This window comes from Megascapheus bottae, chromosome 7 (assembly GCF_031878675.1).
Source record: "Megascapheus bottae isolate mThoBot1 chromosome 7, mThoBot2.hap1, whole genome shotgun sequence".
Classification (NCBI taxonomy): Eukaryota; Metazoa; Chordata; class Mammalia; order Rodentia; family Geomyidae; genus Megascapheus; species Megascapheus bottae.
In genome coordinates this window covers 34,650,351-34,674,076 of record NC_143515.1, presented here as the reverse complement: position 1 = coordinate 34,674,076, position 23,726 = coordinate 34,650,351, and the positions used below count along the sequence as shown (strand labels likewise).

The 23,726-nt window shown below is 35.8% G+C and overlaps 1 protein-coding gene across 4 annotated transcripts in view; it reads left to right on the top strand.

Annotated features, from left to right (window-relative positions):
- Znf638 (zinc finger protein 638) overlaps positions 1-23,726 on the top strand; it is a 76,201-nt gene that overhangs the window by 36,304 nt on the left and 16,171 nt on the right. Inside the window, exons 9-21 of one of the 4 annotated variants that reach the window (XM_090336728.1) lie at positions 2,269-2,321; positions 2,720-2,772; positions 5,113-5,163; positions 9,006-9,074; positions 10,378-10,464; positions 10,941-11,006; positions 11,950-11,990; positions 13,702-13,833; positions 15,816-15,944; positions 17,601-17,642; positions 18,211-18,345; positions 20,524-20,649; positions 22,872-22,909. In XM_090336728.1, coding sequence (XP_090192854.1) covers positions 2,269-2,321; positions 2,720-2,772; positions 5,113-5,163; positions 9,006-9,074; positions 10,378-10,464; positions 10,941-11,006; positions 11,950-11,990; positions 13,702-13,833; positions 15,816-15,944; positions 17,601-17,642; positions 18,211-18,345; positions 20,524-20,649; positions 22,872-22,909 — 1,022 coding nt within the window. The remainder of the gene's footprint in view (positions 1-2,268; positions 2,322-2,719; positions 2,773-5,112; positions 5,164-9,005; positions 9,075-10,377; positions 10,465-10,940; positions 11,007-11,949; positions 11,991-13,701; positions 13,834-15,815; positions 15,945-17,600; positions 17,643-18,210; positions 18,346-20,523; positions 20,650-22,871; positions 22,910-23,726) is intronic. The other 3 variants (XM_090336727.1, XM_090336726.1, XM_090336725.1) reach the window with 3 other exon arrangements.

Genomic DNA, 23,726 nt, shown 5'->3' with positions numbered 1-23,726 from the left:
TATGAGAGAAAATAAAACGTTCCTAATATCTATTATGTGTCACAGTGATGAAATTAAACTGATGGAAAATGAGAGCAATGGTGAATATAGTTGAATATAGACCCAACTTAACATAATTAGAATTCTAGAATGGTCATTATGTAAATACTGGTGTTGATGGTGTATTTTACAATTATGGAGGGCTATTCTGTAGTGATCTAGCAACCCTTGCATGAGGAAACTATTGTGACTTGTAATTCAATATAGCTATTTCAAATGAAATGCTAATATGTGGTAGTATAGTGCATTTAGATACATATGGGCTCAGAATATATTTTACCTTTTTCTAAAAACATTAGTATAAAATAAAAGAACTTAGGAATTGGAGAATTAATTATATAAAATACATGGTAATGTGCAGTGAAAGCATCTTATAATAGTGAAATCTAAGTAATCATGTTTATAATAACATAAATTATGAAATGTTAATTAAAATTATACACAGAACTTTGATCTAAAATCTGTCTTCTAAAAGTTAGATGAGCTAGAAATGGCATTTTTTTTTTTTTTCTTCCTCAGTTGTGGTGGTTGAACTCACAGTCTGGGCACTGTCCCTGAGCTGAGCCTCTTTGTGCTCAAGGCTAGTACTCTACCCACTTGAGGAACCGTGCCACTTCTGTTTTTTGAGTGGTTAATTGGAGATAAGAGTCTCACAAGAAATTTGTTGCCCAGGCTGGCTTTGAACTCTGATTCGCAGATCTTAGCCTCCTGTGTAGCTGGGATTACAGGTGTGAGCCTCTGGCACCTGGCTAGTGAGACCTTTTTATATCAACAAAATACAAAATAATAGAGCATATCCCAAACACTTACGTGTGTGCGTGCCCACACGCATGCACACACGCACACGCGTGCGCACACAAAAATAATGTCTCATAGAATGCCAGGAAAGAAGAATAAGATCCTCAGCAACTCTCAACGAATTACTTGGGGAAGTTTTCATTGAAAAGATGTTATTTGCGCTAATATGAAAAGATCAAGCTATGTATTTAAAGTTGATAGCATTCCAGATGGAATAGCGTCTGTAAAATATTGACCCATGTGGTCCAGAAATAAGTAATTAGTAAATTTTAATTGGGTGCTATTCTGAGTAGTATGTTGAAATAAATCCCCAGCTATCCTATTTCCTTGTCTGAGACATGAATGATCCCTTGCCTAGCATATGCATATAGTATATGATACCTGTCCTTTAGTCTCTTAATACTGATCTCCATTATGCTGATCACTGAAGTACCACGGAGTTAAGAACCTGAATTTTCCTTACTTAAGAGTCCCAAATTGTAAGATTAGTGATGTTGGTAATTCATGTATGCCAGAGAGAAACCTTCATAAAGCACTTCCTTTAAGTGAAAATGTAAAAATATTGTAAGATGATTTGAGATGCCATATTCATTATAATATATTGTTACAGTTGCTCTGTTTTGTAATTGTATTTGTTACTGTTTTTAACTAAAAAACTAGATTAATAGGTATGCATGTATGTTTAGGGAAAGTAGAGTATATAGGGTTCTGTATTGTCTGTTACTTCAGTTATTCAGTAGGGGTTTTGGAACATATACCACACAGTGAAATGTAATACTACTGTGTTGACTTTTTTTCCTGAGTCTGGAAATGGCAAATATGTTGTCAAAAGTTTGTGGGTTAAATGGAAAGTAAAGACAGAAAAAGAGGCATCCTTCTGAGCTGTTTGTCGTGATCATAGCATTCTTTTTTTGTGTGGTTCATGGGGCTTGAACTTTGGCCTGGGTACTGCCTCTGAGTTCTTCAGCTCAAGGCTGCCATCCTACCCTTGAGCCAAGTCCCACTTCCCGTTTTCTAGAGGTTAATTGGAGATAAGAGTCTCAGGTACTTTTGTGCCCGGGCGGGCTGGCTTTGAACCTTGATCCTCAGATCTCAAGCTCCTGAGAAGCTAGGATTACAGGCGTGAGCCACTGTGGCTGATCATAGCATTCTGTTTTGCCAGATACCATACATGATAGTAATTAGCCATCTGAAATGTCACAGTATGCCAAGAAATCATGATTTTGAAAGATAATAATAAAAGGGGCAGGTGTGATAAAAAGGTAGGCTATAGAATAATGTATAGTTACAAATTGAAGAAAATACCTTTATAATCATTTATACTTCAGAGTAAGATTTTAAATGCCTTTTGTTGAATTCCATAAGCTTTCTATATTTTCTAAATTGTTTATTAATTGAAAAATAAGTTTGTCTAAAATATTGTCTTTGTAGAACAAAGAAATGAAGAAGAAATCAGAGACAAAGAAATCAGCATCTGCTTTAAAGTAAGTGATTTCATGATAACATGAAAATTCCATAATATATTTGTAGTTAAATGGAACCTTTAGATACCTGAAATTTCAGTGTTAAAATTGAATTACTAAGTTGGGTGCTGGTGGCTCACACCCATCTCCTCAGTAGGCTGAGATCCGAGGATTGCAGTTTGAAGCCATCCTGGGTAAGGAAAGTCCATGATATTGATTATCAATTAACCACCAAAAAACTAGAAGTGGAGCTGTGGCTCAGGTGGTAGAGTGCTAGCCTTGTGTGAAAAAGCTCAGGGACAGCACTGAGACCGGGATCAGAGCACACGCGTGCACACATGCGTGTACACACCCTCCCCCCCCACACACAGCAGAATTACTTTAGAAGTTTTAAATTGCTGCTTTTTTCTTTTAAATAGAAAAGATTCAGATTCTTCAAAAACTGTTGAAATTGCTACTTCAGCTTCTTCTGGTAAGTTAAATTTTAGTGCTCTTCCAAATCAGTGTATTTTGTCAGCCTACTAGAAATGTTAGATGTCACTTATTGTACTTTTATGAGAGTAGCCCAAGTTTCAACTTTTAGGGAAAAGGAGGGGGGTATACAGGTGTTTTTGTTTTGTTTTATATGTAGTCCAAGCTGCCATAGCCTCTATGCAGAGTGCTGAGATTGTAAGTATGTCTTGCCATACCATTTCCCTGAGGTTTCTTAAAAATCTAATTGTTCCATACAAGTGACCCATAGAAAAAAGTCCAGAGTGTTCAGCTAATTTATATAAATTACCCCTTTCTTTGGTATTACTTTTTCTGTATGTTAGTACTCATTGTTATGTTCTAGCCACTCTGAACCGTTTATATTGCAGCTCTTCCATGCAATTTTATTCCTTGGTTCTTTGTGTTGTGCATTTGTAAAATAATCTGACTTGCATTGAACTTTATTTGTTTAGTAGGTTCCTGTTTAATAGGTGCTAGGGAAAATATTGGAGACAAAAAGGTCAGTTAAGATTTTAAAGATGAGGGGTGATAGAATAATTTTGTAATATTACACAATAAACAAAAATGTCATTAGGATAAATTCCGAGATACTTCCCAAAAAATACCAGTTATTTGATTAGTAAATCATAATGATAATATATCACATTAATGAGGGCAAAATTTAGTCATTCAGTTGAGCAACCACTCCTTTTTGTTGTTGTTGTGGGTCATGGGGCTTGAACTCTGGGCCTGTGGGCCGTTCTGAGCTCTTCAGCTCAAGGCTGCCATCCTACCCCTTGAGCCACTGCCCCCTGCCTCTTTTCTTGTGATTAATTGGAGATAGGAGTTTCACATTCTTTAGTGCCCAGGCTGGCTTTGAACCACAATCTTTAGATCTCAGCCTCCTTGAGTAGCTAGGATTACCGGCATGAACCACCCACTCCAGCTCCACAACCACTTTTTTACTTTTGATAAAACATCAAGGAAAGGAATGGCATTGTCCCAAAAGAAATGTACTCTTCACCTATTTACATATTTGTAACCCCTCTATATATCGCCTTTATAACAATAAATTTTTTTAAATTAAAAGTAATGCATATAGGAAAAGATTATAGATGGATCAGAGATTTAATGGTACCTAAGATTTTTTTTTTTTTTTTTTTTTTTTGCCAGTCCTGGGCTTGAGCTCAGGGCCTGAGCACTGTCCTTGGACTTTCTCAAGGCTAGAGCTCTACCACTTGAGCCTTAGCACCACTTCTGGCTTTTTTCTATGTATGTGGTACCAAGGAATTGAACCTGGGTCTTCGTGCATGCTAGGCAAGCATTTTAACCACTAGGCTAAACTCCTGGCCCTTTTTTTTTTTTTTTGCCAGTCCTGGGCTTGAATTTTTTAAGGAACTGAAAAAATATGGACTTGATTTTTTTTTTTTTACTTGGAAAGTTAGGAACTGGAGGCATGGCCCAGGGTAATATAGGACCTGCCTAGAAAATCCAAGGATACTAGTTAAAGCCCCAAAATAACAAAAAGTAAGAAGGTATTTGACTATATAAAAGTTTTTTGCCTAAGTGTTTTGCATACCTTTTTAAAAAAAATTTATCATTTAGTATTTAAAGATATCTAATTGATAACAAAGTTATAGCTTAAAAGATAATTTGGCAAATAGTATGAATAAGCAGATTACAGATACTGAAATACAAAAAATTTTTAAGCATGTAAAAATTAATACAGTTTACTCATAATTAAGGCTTAAAATAAACCATACCAGTGTCATCATCACAGTGGAAAATTTATAGGTCGTATTAGGTAAATAACATTTTGTGTGAGCCAGTGGTTCACACCTATAATCCTAGCTAATCAGGAGGCTGAGATCTGAGGATCCTGGTTCAAAGCCAGCCCAGGTACGTACAACATGAGCCTATTATCTCCAATTAACCACCAGAAAACTAGAAGTGGTGCTGTGGCTCAAGGGATAGGATTGTTTGTGTAGAAATGATAGCAAGTCATTCTCACATACTATTGATGGAATTACTAACTGGTATACCCCCCTGGACAGCAGTTTAATATTATTAAATTTTAAGTGTGTGCCTTTTACAATATCAAGTCCATGTCCAAGAATTAGCCACAGAAATAATTCCCTAAAAGATATGTATAGAGATGTTTCTCACAGTGTTTTATCAAAATTATAGAAGGGTAATTTTTGCCCAATTCTAAATGACATTATTTGTAATATGTGATATTCTTTTTTTTAAAAATATTTTTTGTTATGATTAATAGAAGGGTTACATTATATTCACCAGATAGAAGATGCATAACTTATGTGTGATGTTATTCTTATTTCAGCCAAAATTGGACCAGCTAAGATATCACTAGCCAAAATAAACAAATTTTCAGGTATGTTTTTCTTGTGTTACATGTTTGTTGTGGTGCTGGGTGGAGATTAAAGTACAGGCCTAGTGCATGTTGGGTTAGTGCTCTACTGTAAGTATGTATTCAATATGTACTTGTTATTGAGATTTGTAGTCATCTAGCAGTTTAGAGGAATGAAATTTGGTAATGTCCCAGTAGTGATTATGAAAGTAAGAATATTTTAACTGGAAAAAGTATTTCTTATGGTGAATATCACAAGTATTTCCTGCTATAATTGAGATAGTCTCTTGCTGCAGAAAATAGATCTTAGTATTTTTGCAATTTTTATAAGCTGTACTGGGTTTTAAAGTAATTATTAATACTTTTTGAGTCAGGTACTGGTGGCTCATGCCTGTAATCCTAGCTACTCAGAATGCTGAGATTGTGGTTTGAAGCCAGCCCAGGAGGAAAAGACAGTGAGACTCTTATCTCCAATTAAATGCCAGAAAATTCAATATGGTATTGTGACTTAAAGTGGTAGAATGCTAGTCTGAATAGAAAAGCTCCTCAAAGACAGCCCCCAGAGTTCAATCCCTATGGCTGTCAGATATGTATATACATTTTTTTTCTTTAACCTGGTATGATCTTCTTTTCTCCTTTCTTTACCTCCTGCTCTGTTAAATGCTGGTTAAGTCAGTGTCAACTTTTAGGATAAAGAGTAGTTACCTTCCTTATATTAAAAAGGCATAGAAGCAGTTTGTAACTAGGAAATAACCACTGTTGGCAGAAATAGTTTTCATGTGGTTGTTTCTTAGAAGAAGTCCTCTGGATTAGTAGGAAGTCTCTTAAAGTTTCTTTGTTTTCCCCTGTCTTTCTTTCTACAAACTGATAGTATTTTGTAAGTTTCTAGGAGTCACTTTAGAAGATGAGATGTATTTGCTGCTAAAGCTACCTAATAAGGCTTAACTGTTGAAAAGAGTATCTAAGGACAGTGCCCAGGCCCTGAGTTCAAGCCCCAGGGCTGGCACCCAAAAAGAAAAAGAAAAAGAAATTGATTAGTTAGGTGACACCCTGTGTGGATTGGTATAATAGTTCCCTTTGTAGACAAGGATATATTCCAAGATTTCCATTACATGCATAAAATTGAAAATATTACTGAATCCTGTATGTACTATTTAATTGTACTTACATAATAATAAGTGGTATTTATATATTATACTGAATTGAATTTGTAAATTAGGTACAGTAAGCAATTAATAAAACTGAAAATAATTATGTAAGTAGAATACTTGAATTCTGTCTCCTAAATATCTTGTACTACATAAATTGTTTTACTAAAGCATTTTATGGTTTCTCTTTGGCATACGTGAATTACTACCATTATTATTATACTTTGTAGTCATAACTGTTACTTGAACATTCCTAGTCAGTGTGATGACATACTGTTGTTAAGTGACTGATAAATAATATGTACTGAACAAAGGGATGATTAAGGGCCTAGGATGAAGCTGGAGATTTCATCACAGTACTTACTTTTGGAATTTTCCATTTAGTATTTTTGACTAGTGGTTAACTGAAACTATGGAAAATGAAACAGGAGAAACACTGTAATATTCCTCTCTTTGAACTGACTATAGCATAGCCTCTCTGGAGATAAAAAGCAGCTGAACATTGGTGACTTCCACCAATAATCCTAGCCACTCAAAAGGCTTAGATCTAAGCATCATGGTTCAAAGCCAGCCCAGACAGGAAAGTGCTAAGATTCTTGCGTCCAGATAGCCACCAAAAAGCTAGAATTGGAGGTGTGGATTAAGTGATACAGTGTTTGCTCTGAGTATAAAAACTGTTTGGTCTTGCGCCCAGGCCCTGAGTTCAAGCTGTAGGAGTAGCGCGTGCGTGGGCGCGTGTGCGCACACACACACACACACTTGCATACATAACACAAAAGCAGATTTGTGGATTGTTTCTTTTGGTTTTTAAGGTTGGCAGTGCTTGTTGATATGTGAATATGTGATATAATTTTCAAAAGTAGGATTTTAGTAGTTTCATAACTTTTTTTTTTTTTTTTTTTGCCAGTCCTGGGCTTGAGCTCAGGGCCTGAGCACTGTCCTTGGATTTTCTCAAGGCTAGAGCTCTACCACTTGAGCCTCAGCACCACTTCCGGCTTTTTTCTATGTATGTGGTACCGAGGAATCGAACCCGGGTCTTCATGCATGCTAGGCAAGCACTTTAACCACTAGGCCAAACTCCCGGCCCTCATAACTTTTTTTTTTTTTTTTTTTTTTTTTGCCAGGGTCTTGAACTCAGGGCCTGGGCACTGTCCTTGATTGAGCTTTCTTGACGGTAGCACTCTACCACTTGAGCTGCAGCACCATTTCTGGCCTTTTCTATGCATATAGTACCAAGTAATCCAATCCAGGGCTTTATACATGCTAGGCAAGCGCTGTACCACTAGGTCACACTCCCGGCTCTCATAAAGTTTCATTCAGACAGTTATAACATCCACTCTTGTTTATATGTAGGGAGATATGCACAGAAATCAGTTAATGCCTTAAGGCTCCTCAACTTTAACTTAGAATTAAACATAGACCTGATTTCTTGTTTCTGATTTCTTTTTTTTTTGCCAGTCCTGGGCTTGAGCTCAGGGCCTGAGCATTGTCGTTGGACTTTCTCAAGGCTAGAGCTCTACCACTTGAGCCTCAGCACCACTTCCGGCTTTTTTCTATGTATGTGGTACCGAGGAATTGAACCCGGGTCTTCATGCATGCTAGGCAAGCACTTTAACCACTAGGCCAAACTCCCGGCCCCTTCTGATTTCTTTATCCTCACTTGCTAGTTGTTGTGAATCCTAATTTTCAGAGAGAAACATCCTGTTTCTTTCTGAATGAAAATGGTTTTGATTTACTGTGGTCTTGACAATAGCTTTGATAATCACAGTTTTACAAATAGTATGTTAAAATTAGCAACATTTGAAACATAGGTTTAAAAAACATCAGACCAATATAATTCTGTACAGGTAAGACACTAGAACAAGTGAAAGCAATCTTTGGATTACATTTTCTTTGGTAGTACTGGATTTATTATCATCATTTTTTTATGTGACCTTCAAGTTTTTGTTGTTCTTTTTTTTTTTTTTGTCTGAGACCAAGACTCACACTTTAACTAATTGGCTGGAACTCTGTTACCTGAGCTGTGCCTCCATCCCCACTGTGATGTACTTTTAAATGCTTTCCTCTTTTTTTTTTTCTTTTCTTTTCCCTAGTGCTAGAATCAAAATCAGGACTTTTTGCTTATTAGGTGAACATACCACCATTGAGCTGCATCCCATTTCTTGGTGTTTGTTTGCTTGTTTGTTCTGGTTTTGTTTTTGAGACAGGATTACAGTTGTTTTGTTTTTGTTTGTTTGAGATGAGTATTGAACTCAGGGCTTTGCTCTGGCCAGGTAAGCCTTGTTCCACTGAGCTAAATCTTCAGCTTTGAATTTTCTGTGTGACTCAAGCAGGTCTTGAACTTGTCATCCTCATACCTCAGTCTTCCAAATGCTACTAGTACACACACCACCATACTTGTCTTGAATGCTTTTCATTCAACTCAGAGCCAAAGAATTGTGGATTGTGAGGCTCTAGGTATAATTATAGCAAGATTAAATTTGTATTCAGTGTTGTGGGATTTTTTTAGAAGAGATTATGATTATTGCTAGATTTAGAAAATTACTTATACTCCCCAAGATAATGACGTTTTGTGTTTTGAATAAAACAATCTATTATTTGTGTGTGTGTGTGCACGCGCGCACGCGTGTGTGTATGTGTGTGTGTGTGTGTGTGTTTCTTTGGAATCTGATTGCACAGTTAAGTAAATCAGTTTTGACTGCAGATTTTCTGATTTAGGGAAGTCTGCTGGCTCTGTAAAATCTGTGGTAACAGTAGCTACTAAAGGTAAAGCTCCCATCAAAACAGGTAAGGCTTCAGATAACAATTTTATTAAGTTTTGAGTTCATACTTTATTTTTTTGCCAGTCCTGGGGACTGAACTCAGGTCTTGAACACTGTCCTTGGCTTCCTCAAGGTTTAGTGCTCTACCACTTGAGCCACAGCACCACTTCTGACTTTTCTATATATGTGGTACTAAGGAATCGAACCCGGGTCTTTGTGAATGCTAGGCAAGCTTTCTACCACTAGGCCAAACTCCCGGCCCCTTGAATTCATATTTTTTAGTATCTTAATAACTTAGTTGCTATCTAAAAATCTCCCATTTTGGACTTTATTGATACTTTCGGTTTGTACTGTATCTGCTACTGAAGATTAGTCTTTGTGCAGAGATAAAAGTCATAGATTCACTCGTGTGTGTGTGTGTGTGTGTGTGTGAATAAGTGTCTAGTTTTTTTTACATTTTTTGTTTTTTCCTTTTACTTGTGAGTCAAGGGGCTTGAACTCAGCCAGGGTGCTATCTGTGAACTCTTCAGCTCATGGCTACTGCCCTACCATTGAACCAAGCCTCACTTCCCATTTTCTAGAGGTCTCTTCTTGCCCTAACTGGCTTTGAACCTTGATTCTCAGATCTCAGCCTCCTGAGTAGCTAGGATTACGGGTGTGAGTCATCACACTCAGCTAAGTGTCTACTGTAACTATAGACTGCTCTGTTACTGCCCTCTAAAAGTGGTTTAATTTTTACTTATTTTTTAAACTGTCAGGTAAACATTTCATAGCTTATTACTCTGATATTTGTTACTTTTTAAATGACTGTGTTTTTTTCTGTAAAAATATAAAATGCTTTGAAATAAATGCAATACACTGAAGTTATATTCTTACCATAGAAAAATTTCAGTAAACAAAATTACAAAATGTGATTATTTTTGTTCTTTTTGCATGTAAGGGTTTAATTTGCCAAAAACCACAACAAAGTATATACAAGCAAGTGCTGGTGGCTAATTTTTATAATCTAGCTATTCGGGGGCTGAGTTCTAAGGGTTGCAGTTCAAAGGCACCCAGAGACTTGAGACTCTCAGAATAGGAGGTATCATTCAAGTGTTGACAGTGCTTATATCCTAAGTGCAAGCCCCAGTAATAGCACACATACAATTATAAATCAATTTAAATTTGCTTTTAATATTACTGGTAAATCAATATGAATAGAAATAGAAATAGTATATGCAAAGAGCTACCTTTATAATAAAACTGTGGTGTTTACACACATATATTAATTTAAAACATGCTAAGTGATTGAACAAACCCATATGATTGATCAATTCTCCTTTTAAAAGCAAAATCTATTGGAAAGAAGTCTCTAGAAGCTAAGAAGCTTAGCAGTACTAAAAACAAAGACTCCAGTAAGACCATGACACTATCAGGTAAGCCAGAAATGCTTTAGTAATTTAATTAGATCTTCTTTGTGTGCCTTCAAGGTGCATTTTGAAAATTTCCTTAAAGATTCTCAAAAGAATTACTTTTGTTTTTCAAGAATTTTATATAAGCTGGGCACTGGTAGTTCAAACCTTAATCCTAGCTATGCAAGAAGCTGAGATCTGAGGATCATGGTTCAAAGCCAGTCTGGGCAGAAAAATCCATGAGAGTCTTATCTCCAGTTAACCACCAAAAAGCCAGAAATTGAGCTTTGGCTCAAGTAATAGAGTGCTAGTTGAGTATGCTCAAGCATAACACCTAGTTTTGGTGATAGCACCAAAAGAAAAAGTTTATATAATAGATTTCAATTAGGTTAGAGTGCGTAGATCTGAAATTGACCAAATATGCTAAAATTCTTACGTAGATTTATTAGTTTGTTGATATTAGTGGTTTTCTTAGAGCATTAAAATTGACTTTTATGCAGCAAACTCTGAAATAAAGGCCAATGTGAAAATTAAGGTCATTGATAATGCTGAAGACACTGTTTCAGGTAGGTCAATAGAAATTTTATTTTGTTCTCTTTTTTTGTTTTGCCAGTCCTGGGCCTTGAGCTTGGGACCAGAGCTATCCTTGAGCTTTCTACCCCTACAGCCACAGCATCACTTCCAGCTTTTTTCTATCTATGTCATAACGAAGAATTGAATCCAGATCTTTGTATATGCTAGGCAAGCACTGTACCACTAAGCCAAACTCCAGGCCCTATTTTTTTTCCATTTATTTTTATTGTAATTAATAGAAGGGTTACATTATATTCACCAGATAGAAGGTGCATTGCTTCACAAACATTGATACCCTTTCTAATGTCTTTGTCCCCATTTCCCTCCCCCCACCCCCAAGGCCCTGTTTTTTTATATTTAAATATAGAAGGAAACTTAAAGTTTAAAATTTTGTAATATGTATATTTTTTCCCTCAAAATCATGGTAAGTTAGGAATATTAGAACCACTTTGATATCTCATGCCTGTAATACTCTTCTGCTTTGGAGGCCGAGATTTTAGAATTGGTTTTAGAGCCAGCCCAGGCAGTAAAGTCTGAGAGACTTCTTTATCTCCATTAGACTGTCAGAAGCAACAAAGCCAGGGAGCTATGCTGTGGCTCAAGTGGTCTGAAGCACCAGCCTTGAGGGGGAAAAAAACAATAGTCAGGGAATGCACCCCGGATCTGAGTTCAAGTCCTAGAACTGGCACCTAAATAAACAAATACTTTAAAATGGAATATATTAGTACTTAATATTACTGTGGATTGTTCTGAAATTAAGAATTAAGCCAGATGTATTTTTTAGAAGCCCATGTTGTAGTTATTTCTTTCTGATTGTCTAGCCTTTTATCAGTTGTATATTTTCATGTAATTACTATTTAATAAAGTAAATCATGTTAAATATCTGAATTAAAAAAATTAACTAGCCATTTTTTTAAATTATATTTTGGTGTTAAGAAGCTGCTTTGGAGGCCACAGAAAATGAACCAATGAGCAAGGTTAGTTTTTATACTTTATTCCTTTAAAGCATAAAAATTTTTGGCAAATACATTTTTCTTTAAGACTTAAGGTTTTAAAAAATTACATAGACTACTCAAAGTCAGGTGCAGTGGCTCATGCCTGTAATTGTAGCTACTCAGGAGGCTGAGATCTGAGAATCAAGGTTCAAAGCCAGCGTGGACACTAAAGTCCCTGAGACTTATCTCCAGTTAACCACTAGAAAACTAGAAGTGGTGATGTAGTGCATGGGTAGGGCAATAGCCTTGAGCTGAATTGCTCAGGGATTGCGCCCAGGCCCAGAGTTCAAGCCCCACAACCAACCAAAACAAAAAATAATCAAACTGACAGAGTCTAGTTTTTCTCTTTCTGGAGTAGAATGAAATTTGGAATTAGGGTCTTATGCTCGCCAGGCAGGTGCTTCAGCTCTAAGCAATGCCTCCAGACTATTTTTCCCCAGAGAGTAACTTGTTTAGCTGCAATGGGTTTTTCAGGTAGAGTGTGTGCGCGTATATACACATGTGTGTGTTTGTACATGTACTGAGCTACTTGATTTTTTTTTGTTGTTGTTGTTCAAGGGTGGCTACCACTTAAGCAATACTTCTCTCCCTGTTCTTTTGTCTTTTGGTGGAGTTGGGTCTTACTGATTTATATGCCTGTGCTGAGTTCAATCCTTAATCCTCAGATCTCAGCCTCTGAGTAGGTATGATTATAGGCATAAGCCACTGGTGCCCAACAATAAACAGCTTCTTAAATTAGAACATGTACAAATTTGTGAAATCTTTTTTCTTTTTCTCATACATGTAGTGTATATGAGACTTAATATAGTATTTGTAATACTAGAGAATTTGCTTATAATTTTGGAGGTGTAAGTTGATATTTATTTTATTTGAAAGACATATAGTAGACTTCATTATTTGTCTTGTAATTTATGTCATTAAGAACATGTTAAGGGCTGGGAGAGTAGCCTAGTGGTAGAGTGCTTGCCTAGCATACACAAAGCCCTGGGTTCTATTCCTCAGTACCATATACACAGAAAAAAGCTGGAAGTGGTGCTGTGGCTCAAGTGTTAGAGCTTTAGCCTTGAGAAAATCCAAGGACAGTGCCCAGGCTCTGAGTTCAGGCTCCAGGACTGGCAAAAAAAATACACACACACACACACACCAGTTCAGAGTCACTGGTTTATGAAAATTCCGACTTACTGCCTTTTTCTCACAAAGGAAAACTCAGATACATTATTAAGTTTGCTATGTAGCACATCTTTAGGATATTTTTTCCCCCCAAAAAATCTACACAAGGAAAAATTGGCTTGATCTGGGAGAAAAAAATAGATTAGAGAAACAAAGCACTTGTGTGTTAGGGATCCAAAAGAAATTGTTTTTGATTGCTTGAAAGTAATAATGTTATTCAGGAAGATAAAAATACTTGCTGATTTAGAGATTGGGCCTGTATTGTAACAGGACATAGAAATGGCAGTAGTACATGAAAGGAGAAGGAATCATTCTCAGAGAAAAGTGGCTTTTACTTAACAGGTTTAATGACTATGATTACTCTGTATTTGATAAATGCAAATTTGAAAATGGAGGGAACATTTGAGTTGAGGTTCTGACCAGCCTTCTGAATTTATTGTTAAAAATGTCAGTATGAAGTATAATTTAAGCAGCTATAAGAACAGGTGAAGAAATTGTAGTAATTTCTTAATTTGTTTTGAAGGAAACAGAAGAAATGTGTGTAGTACTTATTTCTGATTTGCCTAATAAAGGATATTCTGTAGAAGAAATTTATAACATAGCAAAACCATTTGGTGGTGTAAAGGATATTTTGATTTTATCATCTCATAAAAAGGTAAGAGTTGATTTGTTCATGTTGTCTCCACACACACTTTGAAAAAAAAATCTTGATTTAAAACTGTTTTAACACTATAAGTTGTCTTTTAAATGCATGACATAAATGTTCTTTATTTTAGTATTGCTCTATACAAATACAATTTTAAAGAGCCTTGCTCAAAATTTTGAGTATATTTATCTCTCTTTTTGTTGTTGTTCTTGTTGGTGGTAGTGGTGGTGGTTATAAGCTCCTTTTGCTCAAAACTAGCACTCTACCACTTGAGCCACAGCACCACTTGTGGCTTTTTCTGTGATTAATTGGAGATAAGATTTTCATGGATTTTACTACCTGGGCTGACTTTGAACTGTGATCTTAGATCTTAGCCTCCTCAGTAGCTAGGATTACAGGCATGATCCACTAGCACCTGACTTCTAATATGTTTAATAAATGTTTACATGTTGTGATTTTTAGATCACTATTTTACTACTATTATTATTTTTTTGTTTCACCAGTGATACTCAATTCTACACTCAAGTGTCAGCAGTGCTTAGAACAACCTAGCTTATTCTTCTGTATATACTCCATTTGTAATTTTAAAACAACAAAACAAAATTCTTTGCTAATAATAAGCAACTTGTGGAAGATATTTTATGGAAGGTAAAGGGTTTAAATATTAAAAATAATATCCTTGGGTTGGGAGTTTGGCCTAGTGGTAGAGTGCTTGCCTAGCATGCATGAAGACCCAGGTTCGATTCCTCGGTACCACATACATAGAAAAGCCTGAAGTGGTGCCATGGCTCAAGTGGTAGAGCTCTAGCCTTGAGAAAGCCCAAGGACAGTACTTAGGCCCTGAGTTCAAGCCTGTAGTTGTGCTATTTCCAGTTCTGGTTACTTAACTGATCTGGAAAGGGCATGAATTTTGGTGAGACACTTTGTCTATAGAGCTCTTGAGCTTTGATCTTATAAACCTGATATTGTTCTCTAAACATGTCTTTTGGGGGCCTGGATGCTGTCCCTGAGCTTTTCAGCTCAAGGCTCCTCTTGAGCCACTGGTACCTGGCTCTCAACTAAGCTTAAAGAGTAAAAAATCTACTAATATTCCAGGATTGGTCTTATATAATTGCTTTTTTTTTTTTTAATTTAATTTTTTTTTCTAGTCTTGGGGCTGGAACTCAGGGCCTGAGCACTGTCCTTGGGCTTTCTCAAAGCTAGAGCTCTACCACTTGAACTACAGCACCACTTCTGGCTTTTTCTATGTTTGTGGTACAGGCCCAGGTTTTCGTATATGCTAGACAAACACTCTTGTCACTAGGCCAAACTCCTGGCCCTAATTGCCCTTTCAATATACATTAGCAGTTATTACACACAGTGGCTGTAACGTTTATGTTTTGTTTTTTTTTTTCCCCTAGTGTTGGGGCTTGAACTCGGAGCCTGGGCACATCTTTGGACACTTTTTGCTCAAGGCTAGCAAGATGGTTTTGACTATACAATATCATGGATTTAAGATATGGTGTTAGCATAAATTTTAGCAATTTAATGTAGATTTTTTCATTATGTAGAGAACTTTCACAGTTTCACTTAAAAGAAATATGTCAGGGCTTGAAAAGTTTGTAAAATAGGAAAAGGACTTTGTGTCTTTAGTATGTTAGAGCATATTAATGTTTCAATAAATTGACAAATAATTATAAACCTACAGTTACATACACAGATATTAATGATTATTGTCAAATACACCAAAGAATGTTTAATCTCTTAGCCAGATAAGAAAATATATATAGTCACATTTCTTTAGTTCTTTCATTTCTCAGATTTCTCATTTTAATAATCATATTTGTCAAAAAATATTCATAAAATGTTACATTCTGGATTCTTTTAGAGCTAAAGATGCAGCGAATAAGATAAAACTTTCTTACTGCCAAGTTGTTTAAGTAATTTTACTTTGAGTACTAAGTCTCTTCAAGAAATTAAGGCTTTTTTAAAAAAAATTTCTGTTTTTAAAGGCATATATAGAAATAAGTAAAAAATCTGCAGATTCTATGGTAAAATTTTATACTTGCTTCCCAATGTCCATGGATGGAAATCAACTCTCCATAAGTATGGCTCCTGAAAGCATGAATATAAAAGATGAGGTAAATCACAGATTTTGAGATTCATTTTTATCAGATCTTTCAAAATGTTTTAATCACATGTATTACATTACCTACTTTTTGTCTTTTGGTCACATATTTTATTAGTTTGTGTGTTAGTTTTATAAAGAAAGCTTTTCCTGTCTCTAGTAAATCACTCTGTCTCTGTGTAAGAGTTACTTTCATGTTAAAGAAATTCTATGTCTTCAGTATATTGGGTTGGAAAATAGTTGAAATCTCACTGTCATCCAAATAGGAATTCCAAATGTTACCTTAAATTTTTGTTTCTCTCATTTCTCACATTTTATCCCCTCATTAGATGTCACCTATTTTAACTGTAAAGATGTTCTCTTTACTATTACTATCATCTCTTCAGTTCTCTTTGGCCACTAGAGAATACTTCTTTCCTTTTATGTCTTCAGTTTTGGTCACCTTCATGTCCTTTCTCTACAAAGCCATGAGACTTATGTAAAATTGAACCTATTCAATTTCAGCTTCATCTGATATAAAATACCTTAATGTTTATTATGTGGCATATAATGACACATAGAGACTCTAGAGGGAAGTAGGAAATATAGATAATTGGGAAAAACTTTTCCGAATCACTGTTAATTTGATGTAATAGGTAGCATTGGTTTACATATGTATTAAAGAGAGCAAATGTTGAAGAGTCTCAAAAGATAAAGGTCAAAGCAAGGTGCGATGGCTCATGCCTGTAATCCTATCTACTCAAGGGGCTGAGATGTGAGGTTCCTGTTTCAAAGCCAGCCTGGGAACTAAAGACCATGAGACTCTTACCTACAATTTAATCACTAGAAAATGGGAAGTAGGTCTGTGACTCAGGGGTAGGGTGGTTTAGCCTTGAGCGGAAGAGCTCAGGTACAACTCCCAGACCTAGGAGTAGGGTGGCAGCCTTGATATGAAGAGCTCAGGTACAGTGCCCAGGCCCAGATTTCAAGCCCCATGACCCACAAAAAAATATAATAATAAAGGTCACATCTTTGCCTATATATGTGGTCTTCCATTACATATCCTATGGCAGCTTTGACATTGTTTTTTGGTTTGGGTTTTTTTTTTTTTTTTTTTTTTTGCCAGTCCTAGGCCTTGAACACTAGGGCCTGAGCACTGTCTTTGGGCTTTCTGAAGGCTAGTACTCTATCACTTGGACCACAGCACCACTTCTGGCTTTTTTCTCTATGTATGTGGTACTGAGGAATCAAACCCTGGGTCTTTGTGCATGCTAGGCAAACACTCGACCACTAGGCCAAACTCCCGGCCCTATCATTACCACTTTTGACATAATTCAGCAGCAGCAAATCATTATACTATCTTTACTTTCCTGAGTCTGTTAGTCTTCATTCTCTATTTTCTATCTTTAATTGAATTTTATTATTTGTTATCTTGTTTCTAAATTGTCTCTTTTTGTCTCTCTGAACATCTTCTCTAAATGGCACTGGCTGCCTTAGCCATCTTTAGTCAACTGAAGGGAGCAGGAAGCATTCAATTGTGTAGGTAGAATGAGACTTCAGTAACATTCACATGGCAAACAATTTTAAAAAGGTCAAACTTTTGCTGACTCATGAAATATTGGATACTGTAGTAAGTATATAAATAAGAAAGAGCTTCTGTCTTTAACCTTTATCTGTTTTGGCATTTTAGGAAAGTCTCTTTATAAATTTGATTAAAGAAAGTGACCCAGAGGTAAGTGTTACATTTAAATACTGTTGCTAGCTTGTTTAATTGAGATACTGATGAATATATTTTATTTATCTTTTAGATATTAAAAACATAGTAATTTTAAGATTGAGGTGGTAGAACTTTGAGATGGATCTTCTTGGTGGAAGGAAAGAAGGGAAGGAGGGAAGAGAGAGGGGAGAAATAAAGGTTTATTGTAATCCCTGTTGTAAAAAAACATTCCCGTATACTGGAATGAGTCTTCAGTAGCCAAGTAGGTCATTACCCTTTTGGGGGACACTTTGGGTAAACATGTTGATAGTAGGTTTATGCGTCATTTTGTATAGTTTTTATTTATTACATTTAAAATTGAAATTTCACTAGAGTACTGGAAATGTAGCTCATTGGTAATGTTTGCTTGATAAGAACCTTGTGTTTGATCCCCAGCAATAGAGAAGGGTGAAAAAAAAAATATTTTCATCCACAGTATCATTGTCTTACTCTTGAAAGAAGACTTGATATTAAACCACTGTTAATCTGTATTTTACAGTTTCATGTTACAACATTTTTCTATGCTCTCAAAAAAAATTTACAGGTAGATGTGGCTAAAATCTGGAACCGGTTTGTACATCTTGATAATTTACCAGAAGATGGACTTCATTGTGTACTTTGTGTTGGGTACCAGTTTGGAAAAGTGAATCACCATGTATTCATGAACAATAAAAATAAGGTAACAAGTTCTTTCCTTGAAATTCTCCAAGTGCTTTGTAGAAAATACATAACTGATTTCTGAATTATGTTCTTCATTTTTAACTTGGCTTGTGAGTTGAAGCATCTATAAAAATTACTCAGCCATTTAATAGATAGTCCAGAATATTTTCTCCTGAATTCTCATAATAAAGAAGAGATAATCTCTGTTTAGAATTGATAATTAAGGATAGGTAAGAGTCACACTTGAGAAAACAGTGCAAGAACATTGTTTCTGGAACACAACAAATTAAAGAAAGTTAGGACAAATGGGACTGCATTAAACTGCAGAGCTTTTTTATGGCAAAGGACATAGCTAGCAAACTAACTAGAAAGCCCACAGAGTGGGAGAAGATCTTCACTAATCATAAAACAGAAAAAGGCCTCATATCTAAAATATATCTATAGCTAAAAAAATTGAACCTCTCCAAAACAAATCCCATTAAAAGATGGGCTAAAGACTTAAAGAGAGACTTCTCTGAAGAGGAAAGAAGAATAGCCTATAGACACATGAAGAAATGCTCAACATCCCTGGCCATAAAAGAAATGCAAATCAAAATAGCTTTGAGATTCTACCTCACTCCAGTTAGAATGGCCATGATCAAGAAATCTAATAACAACAGATGCTGGCAGGGATGTGGCCAGGAGGGATTGCTACTACACTGTTGGTGGGAGTGTAAACTTTGTTCAACCACCATGGAAAGCAGTATGGCCATTCCTCAAAAGACTAAACATAGAGCTCCCCTATGACCCAACAATTCCACTCCTTGGCATTTACCCAAATGTCCAGAAACAAGGACATACTAAAACCACGTGCACAACAATGTTCATTGCAGCACTATTTACCATAGCAAAGATATGGTACCAACCCAGATGCCCCTCAGTAGATGATTGGATCAAGAAGATGTGGTACTTATACACAGTGGAATTCTATGCAGCCATTAGAAAGAATGACATCATCCCATTCGTAAGGAAATGGAAAGACTTGGAAAAAATATTAAGTGAAGTAAGCCAGACCCAAAGGAACATGGCTCAATGGTTTCCCTCATTTATAACAATTAGTATTCATCTAGGACTCTCTTAGCAGATGATTACAGTAGCGCAAAACCTAGGTACATAAGGTCATATAGGATGAGACTAAATGAAAGGAGCTCTAGGATATGGAAACAAGAGCTTTATCTTGTGTTATTGTTGTTCTTATTGTTCTATGTTATTCTCTTCTCTTTTTTTGCCCTTTGGTTAATCTCATATTGTTACTGTATCTGGCTTTGTTACCTGGTATATTGTATATACGTTTATTTGAAATAGGAAAGGAGGGAAAACAAAATGATTGGGAGAGGGAGGGAGAGGGAAATGGGGAAAAACATGAGAAAGGGGTATCAATGTGTGAGAAGTAATGCATCTACTATTTGGTAAATGTAACCGTAATCCCTCTATACATTACTCTGGCAATAAAAAATAAAGATAAAAAAAAATTTAAAAACATTGTTTCTGGGAAGTTTAGACATAAGGTCATTTGTCCTTGACAAAACTTAATTTTTCAATCTTATTAGCAGAATTGTTCTAAAGTTCCTTCTATCAATAAAGTACATAGAGTTCTATTTATATGAGTAGAAGTATGATTTATCTTCTGTCTTCGGAATTAAAAGCCAAGCATGATTTATACGTGCTATGCTTTGATATTTAATATATATTTCAGCTATATATGATCATTAAGATGATATTTTTGTTTTTGTTTATTGGAGAGAGTGTCACTGTGGAGCTTTGGCTGGCTTCAAACTTAATCCTGTCTCCACCAATTGAGTAATAGGATGAAAGTCATGTGCTAGTAGGCCCAACTTAAAATTAGAATTTGATCAACAGAATATTACCCAAAAAGTAAGGATTTCATATCAAAGTTATTTTTTTTAACCAGTCCTGGGACTTGAACTCAGGGCCTGATCACTGTCCTTGGGCTTTCTCAAGGCTAGCTACTCTATACTTGAGCTACATTACTACTTCCAGCTTGCTCTGTGTATGTGGTACCAAGGAATAGATGTTTGAATCTTTTCAGTTATTGGAGAATTGAACATTTTAAATTGAAAACTATGATATTGCTTGCTCATATACCAGTTTCTCTTTTAAGGTTTTTAGGATCTAATCAGGCTTTTATTTTCTCTAGGCAATTCTTCAGTTGGAAAGCCCTGAATCTGCTCAGTCAATGTACAGCTTTCTGAAACAAAATCCACAAAGCATAGGTGATCGTGTATTGACCTGCACGTTATCTCCCAAGATTGATTCATCAAAAGTAAGATTTTCTTTTTCCTTTTTGTTTATTTTTTTTATTTTTGTTGGATGTGAGGCTTGAACATGGGGCCTGAGTACTGTCCCTGAGCTCTTTTACCACTTTGAGTCACAGCTCCACTTCTGGTTTTTGAATGGTTAATTGGAGATACTAGGGTGCTCAGTGATATTTTTAAATTTTTATATTTATATTTTATTATCTCTGGTTGTACAGAGGGATTACCATTCAACAAGCCAGTTTATAAGTACAAAGTATCTTGATCGATCCTACCCCTTTTAATCATACTCCCCAACCTTCCCAACTCAACCCTCAGTTTTCCTAGATTTTTTGAAGGTCATGCTTTGAATATTACGACTGCATTTCCCCTATTTCCTCTCTTCATTCATGTAAAGGTCATTTTTTTTCTTTTTAAAATTAGATCAGTGTTTTAAAAATGGTTATTGTAATGGTGATTCATAGAGGATTAGTTACATAAGTCAGGTAAAGAGTACATTATCATCCCTTCCCTTGCTTTCTCCCAGTTTTTCCTTCCTATCCCCATCCATAGGCTGTATCATTCATTTTAAACATAGTGTCTGGTATCACTGCTACATTTGGTCAACCTTTATCCCACCATTTCTGTGCCCTCTTTCCCCTCCCAAAGACCCGTAGATAAACAAGACAAAAGAAAAAATAAAAATAGCAACAAAGAAAAACAAAACATTGCTTCCATTTCCTGGGGTTCATATTGGTAAATATTTTGCTTGATCATTTGTTTATAGCTATTGTGCCTTTATGATCCTCCTAAGCATATCTTCCTTTGGTATCAGTGTGAATGCTTTAGAGATCTGTATGATTTTTCATGTCCCAGTATATTTACTTGTAGATTTATAGGCACATTCTTTTTACCACAAATGAGGGAAACCATGCAACCTGTGTTTCTTTGGGTCTCACTTATTTTACTTAATACAATTTTTTCCAAGTACCAAAACAATTGTTTCCATTTCCTTATGAATGATATTCTTTCTGATGGATGAGTAGAATTCCATTGTGTGTGGGTACGTGGGTGGGGGTGTCTGTCTGTCTGTCTGTCTGTCTATCTATCTATCTATCTATATCACATTTTCTTAATCCTTTGTTCACTGATGGGGACATCTGGGTTGATTCTGTATCTTGGCTGTGTAGACAATGCTGCAATGATTGATTGTGCTGGTAGCTTTATTATGGTGATTGTTTGTATTTTGTGAAACAAATGCCTAGGAGTGGAATTTCAAAGTCATAAGGAAGCTTCATCTAAAGAACATTGTCTTGCTGGGTGGGATGGCTCTTGCCTGTAATCCTATCAGTGTATCAAGGTTCAAAGCCAGTCCTGGCACAAAACCTCTGGCATTTAACCTCTAGAAAATGGGAAATGGGGCTTGGCTCAGGTTAGCACATTAGCCTGGAGCTGAATAGCTCAGGGACAGCACCCAAACTGAGTTCAAGCCCCATGACTCACAAAAAAATAAAATAATAAAAACAACATTGTCTTATTACTTACCTTTTCAATTTATAAGGCTCTTTTATTTGTCCTTCATGGGGCTTGAACTTGGCCTGGGCATTGTCCCTGAGCTCTTCAGCTCAAAGCTACCACCCTACCCAAGAGCCACAGCTTCATTTCTGTTTGTTAGTGGTTAAGTGGAGATGAGTCTCTTAGAGATTCTTTAATTCCAGTGCTGGATTTGAACCTTGATCCTCAGATCTCAACCTCCTGAGTAGCTAGGGTTATAGGTGTGAGCCACCGTACCAGGCAAAGTTCTGTTTTTATGTAGCAATTAACTTCTATACTGCTTTTGTATGTACAACATTTCATTGAAGTTTTTGTGTTTGTGTTGGTCTTTTCTGTGTGTGTGTAACCAAGGAATCGAATCCAGAGCTACATGCATGCTGGGCAGCACTCTACCATTAGGCCATGCTCCTAGCTAGACATTTCTTACTTAAATCTATATAAGTAAATTTTTCTTAGTTGTTGCATCTGAGTTATTTATATAACCCACTGTTAGCAGTCTGTAATGAGAAAAAATTTCTAGAACCTGGTAATTATATGGACATTGAAATCTAGCCTGTTTCATGTATTTTAAAGATGGTGGCCTTTTTTCTTTTGTTTCTTTTTTAGTTTATACTTCCACTGATGAAAAACATTGAATAGGGGCTAAATATTGAAAAGAGCAAAATAACCTCTAATAAAAGTGTTAATTATATTGCAGGCTCCAACTGAGAAAGATCCAGAACTAGGAAAAGAATGGTATGTTTTCTTAAGTTTGCTAACAATATTCAATAGTTGCTGAATTTTATTTCTACATTTTACAGTAATATTCTTAACTTATATTCATTTTGTCTACTATGAGTTGATTATATTTTTGGAGGGATGCGGGAAAGAAGGTTTCTGTTTTATCTAGAGATTTTATTTGCTGCTGTTGGTTTTATACTATTTAAGTATTTATGATCCTTTCGTGAAATTACATGAATAAACAGTTTGAATTAAAGATGTAGCTATTATGTATAAAATCTCTAGGAAAGGCCCTGGAGCAATTCCAATCCATAATCAATAGTATATATTTTTGTTAGATTTTCCTATTCTAAAAGTTTAAATACAAAAGTAAATTTATATATTTTTTTGTTGGTCATGGGATTTGAACTCTGGTAAATTTATAATTTATATTAATTTAAAGCATAGATATTTTTCAGTATGTATTTTGGAATAGTTTTAGACAGCTGTGGGAAGAAAGAATAGTTGTCCAAAACTATAATTTTTTTCGGTTCTGGGGCTAATATTCAGGTCTTGGACACTGTCCTTGGATACTTTTTGCTCCAAGGTTGGTGCTTTGGCAACTTGAGCCACAGCACCACTCTGGTTTACTCTGTGTATATGGTTTTGGGAAAATGAACCCAGGGTTTCATGCATGCTAGGTGAGCACTGTACCACTAGGCCATACTCCCGGCCTCAAAAAAAATTTTATGTACTATTTTGTGTTCACTGGATGAAAGCTTGATTCTTAGGCAACTCAAACTAATTTTTCACAAACTTTTTTTTTTTTTTGGTGGGTCATGGCTTGAATTTG